Source organism: Protopterus annectens, chromosome 11.part0, assembly GCF_019279795.1.
Source record: "Protopterus annectens isolate FY-2018-M chromosome 11.part0, PAN1.0, whole genome shotgun sequence".
Taxonomy (NCBI): Eukaryota; Metazoa; Chordata; order Ceratodontiformes; family Protopteridae; genus Protopterus; species Protopterus annectens.
In genome coordinates this window covers 207,571,700-207,576,293 of record NC_056745.1, presented here as the reverse complement: position 1 = coordinate 207,576,293, position 4,594 = coordinate 207,571,700, and the positions used below count along the sequence as shown (strand labels likewise).

The 4,594-nt window shown below is 36.5% G+C and overlaps 1 protein-coding gene across 1 annotated transcript in view; it reads right to left on the bottom strand.

Moving 5' to 3' along the window:
- The window catches only part of LOC122814921 (leukotriene A-4 hydrolase-like), a 403,509-nt gene extending 401,811 nt beyond the window's left edge, over positions 1-1,698 (bottom strand). Inside the window, exon 1 of the mRNA XM_044087185.1 lies at positions 1,444-1,698. Within this exon, the coding sequence (XP_043943120.1) occupies positions 1,444-1,596 (153 nt within the window). The 5' untranslated portion in view covers positions 1,597-1,698. The remainder of the gene's footprint in view (positions 1-1,443) is intronic.
- Positions 1,699-4,594: the final 2,896 nt, after the last annotated feature.

The window sequence follows — 4,594 nt, the reverse complement described above, 5'->3', positions numbered from 1 at the left end:
ACACTCAAGGAAGCAGTGCTTTATCGACATTTAAAGTAACAATAATAAAAACATAAATTAAAACGACATTGCCATCTAGAAATCCAAAAATATTCCTTTTCTGTGCAGGTGGGGGTGGGGGGGGGCTCTCATATCTCTCAACCTCTTAGTACAAGATGTCTGGACAAAGTCTAAAATAATGGTGGGACAAAGGCCCTAAACAGGGACAGATTTTAAATTGAGCACTTATAAACTTAGAAAGTTGTTAAAATAACATGATTTGTGTTAGCATGCATTTTCGGAAGAATATAAAGTCTGAAACTCAAATGTCATTGTTTAGTGACTTCAATTTTAAGAGATTTGCCAGAAAACCACAAATGTTATGAGGAACAGACCAAAAACATAAGGCAAAAATCTGGAGAATTGAGAGGTATGGTCTTGCTACAAAACTCCATGATCATGTTTAAGCCCAATTATTTACTTCCCCTTTGGGCAATTCACATTGCAATCAAAGCGATTGTATATGACTGAAAAGCATTAACATATAATGCTGAAAGTTATTTGTACATAACTGCACAATTTTAAATACTGAAACTGTAAGTGCAATGAGCTTTTGGTAATTTTCTATTGAAAACTGCGGGTGCGGGTAAATACAGTTACACTGAAGAGGAGTGTGCGATATTTATTATAAGGTAACAGGAAATACGGATCTAATGGTAATCAAAACAAATTATAACCATATGCACACATTTCATGGCAACGACAAAGAAATCACTTAAAACTCACATTATGGTAAATCACGGGAAAGGCAAATCTGGCAATAGTCACAAAGGACAAAACCAAAGAGGATAGCATTTATATACAAAGGTCTCATATTGCGGACTGCAATAGCATACATTTTCTAAACAGTGAAATAATACCCAACTAAATTTACTAAAGTCACTTAGTTTTCATAAACTCACTGGGGAAGGCATGCATATGCACACCTGAGAGTTGTCAGAGTCAAACAAATGACACTCATTGCTTTTAAGCAGATCTCAATGGCTCAGGGTTTAGGACTCAAATCTCAAGAATCATTCAGCCCAGACTACTTTAGTCCAGTTTTATACATAACGGTACCGGTTTCAAGTATGAAAACTATGAACGCTGAAGTTCTAAGGCAAAAGATAAGCACCTGTATAACGGCTTGTGTGATATAATTACATTTCTGTACAAATTCATATTTTATACTACTGATTACGAGAACCTACTTTATATCTCCTAACATGATATTGATCCTGAAGCTTCATATCAGAATTTAAAAATTAACTACTTTTGAGTGTTCTCATCTGCATACACAGGATACTTTTTAACTGTCTCTGAAGCAACAAATAACAACCACGTGTTTTAGAAAGTTACATTGCAATTAACGCCAAGATCCATACAGTAAATTAAAATTAGTAGATTATACACGTGCATATGTACCAGACTATTTTGCTGTTTTTCCTGAGCCTCGATTGTCAAAGCAACGCTTCCCGTGATAACACGTCTACAAAAATCGACATTCCAGGTAAGACTAACATGACGAGTTACAAATTTCTGAAAAGAAGAAAAACTACAAGGATCTGCTTCTGCCATAACTGCTCTACCAAGTTCTGCGTACAGTTGTCAAGTGGTATTTGGGATTGATTGGGGTGAGAACAATCTCATAGCAGAAAGGACCCCCGGTGACGTAGAGAATGGCGTCTCTGGGCGGGGAAAGAGGTGGTGTCATCTAGTCACGCCTAATTTAACCATCTTTAGGGAATGACTGTTCGTCTTTTACTGCTGACAGGTCTAAATAATGGGAAATTGGTGTTATAAAGTTAAAAAAAATTAAAAAGGTTATTATAATAACAAAATTTGTTTAAATATGCTTTTCTATGAAGGATTTGAAGTCTGAAACTTAAATATATGTCACTATTTAATAACTCACTCCTTAGTGATTTGCAAAAAAAAACAAATTTATAAGGAATACATAACATTGGCACCTGCCAGGAAATCAGGGTCTCTGTCCGGAAATCCAGGTATAGTAAGTACTTGAATGTATTTTGAATCATCGTGAGAGCAAATTTCTGAAATATCTTAATTGTTTTACTTGGAATTCCTATATGCATGCGTTTCAGTTGTACACATTTTCACAGAATGTCCGGATTTTTGCCTCTTAATTTTGGTCCATTTTCCTAAAACTGTGGTTTTCTGCCAATATAGTGGCAAAGCATTAAACATCGAATTAAGAAAATAATGACAAGACATTTCAGTTTCAGACTCCATATCCTTCAGAAAATTCATGTTAATGCAAAACCTGTTAATTCTAACAATTTTCAAAATCGGAGAGCAATATTTTAAAATTGTCCCTATTTTAGGGCCTTTGTCCCACTTTTATTTATAGCTTTGTCCAGATTTCTTGCGATAACAAGTTGAGAGGTATGCCTGTCTGCACTCAAATAGTAAAAGCAATACTTGCTGTGGTATATATGTATGTATATGTGTGTGTATATGTGTATGTATGAGCAACAAATTGGCCATAATTTAGTTCACTTTTTATCACAGTTAAGCATCCACACATAATAAGTGGCAATCTTTGGTGGTCTAGGCAAGATGTGTGGGGAAAGGGACACATTACTAGTCTACTGGCTCACTGAGTAGTGTTGCCATCTCACAGTGCTTGTCTCCCTTTCTGAGTGGAGTGTGCGTGTCCTTCCTGTCTTTGTATGAGATTTATTTAGGTGCTTGAGATTCTTCCTACACCCCAAAACTGTGCTGTATGCAGATTGATGTTCTGTGAATGTGGCTGTCTTGTGATAATGTTTGTCAGGGGCAGTGTGTGTCAAATTGTCTGTCTGTGAGAAATCAGTAATTAACGTATTATAGGGTTACCACCGGTCCCACTTTGCGAGGGACAGTCCCTCTTTGGGCAGTTGTTTCTTGCAAAAAAAGTGAAAAAATGGCAAATGTCCTGAGATTTTAAGACATAATTATTTCCTATATGTTATGTAATAGTTGCATAAAACAGTTATTCTTCAAACAGTCATACTAAAATCCAACAAGAATAAGATTTTATTTAAGTGAAGTTCTGATCTTTGTACTGGCCGTGTGTATGTTTCGCCCTGCAAAATCTGACGTTTGTACCAAAAATGTCCCACTTTGGGCATTTGAAAAGGTGGCAACCATAACGTATTATGGCAACTAGATTTGTTATCTCGAGCGGTTGCTTCATGATCGTTTATGGTGTTATCAAATGTCAAAGTGTATTTTAAATGTGTGTTTGTGTCCCAGAAGTGGGTGCTGTCTTTACTTTTATCTATAAAATGTAAAAAACATAGTATTTTAGTGTCTTGAAGATGCATTGGTGGTATTAGTGCAACCATAATTGTCATTTCAAGAGCAGCTGCTGCACACTCCTTTTTTGAGGCAACAAATGTTGTCAGAATGCTTTTAGAAATGTATTTGGGTCCCAGATATGTGTGCTGCTTTTACTGTTAGGTAAAAAACATCTTACTTTGGTCCTTTGAAGATGCATATGTGGGATTTGCCCAGTACAGAAAAAGATGCGATTAAATTCTTTCAACACTACGGAATTATTCCCGATACTCGGGAATGCAGTTCTGGGCTCAATGAAATTATACTTTGGCAAACAAACATTTTGAAAGTGTGATAAGGAGAAATGTTACCAGCATGTTGGCATACGTACAGGGAACTGGTTTGACGGAAGTAGAATAACTTTTACTACCGCATTACGTTTCATTTACTGCAGGTGTAAGTAGTTGACATCTATTCATTTCTGTTTGGAAGAACTGGAGATGTCGCACAAGACTGTCATTGACTGGAATAATTACTTACGAGACATTTGTGTACTGGAAATGGAGAAACGAGAAAAAAATCGGTGGGCCAGGCCATCTAGTAGGAATAGATGAAAGTCTATTCACCCGAAGGAAAAGTAATGCTGGACATGTCCTGCCCCAGCAATGGATTTTTAGAGGGATCTGCAGGGAGACAAAGGAAACCTTTCTGATAACTGTGCCAGAGAGAAGTGCTTCAACCTTATTCAATAAAATAACTGAATACATTAAAGAGGGTAGCACTATCTATTCAGACTCCTGGAAAGCTTATCAAACAAAGCAACTTGAAGAAGCTGGCTTTAAACATGACAAGGTTAACCACAAATATAACTTTGTGGATCCTGACACTGAAGTCCATACTCAACGGGATGAATGAATGTGGGGTTCTGTTAAATGGAGGAATAAATACATAGAGGGACGGCTCGTCACCAGTTGGACTCATACAGCTGAATATATCTGGCATGAAACACAGATTGCCCATAAAAAAGACTGCTTTGAAACAATTATGAATGTGATTGCTGACAGTTTCCCAGCACATACTAAAACACAACCACGGATTACGCTGTCAGCATTATCAGTGCAGTAAATAATGAATGATCACTGAACTAGTATGTGTAAACCTAGGAACATGCCACATTCACAATTGTAAAACATCCATAATATCAACTTTTTCATTGCAATGCTTCCTTTCATGAAAGATTACAACATTGTGAAAAATAAAAACCTTACAAATAATACATTTTCTGTTTGTGTTC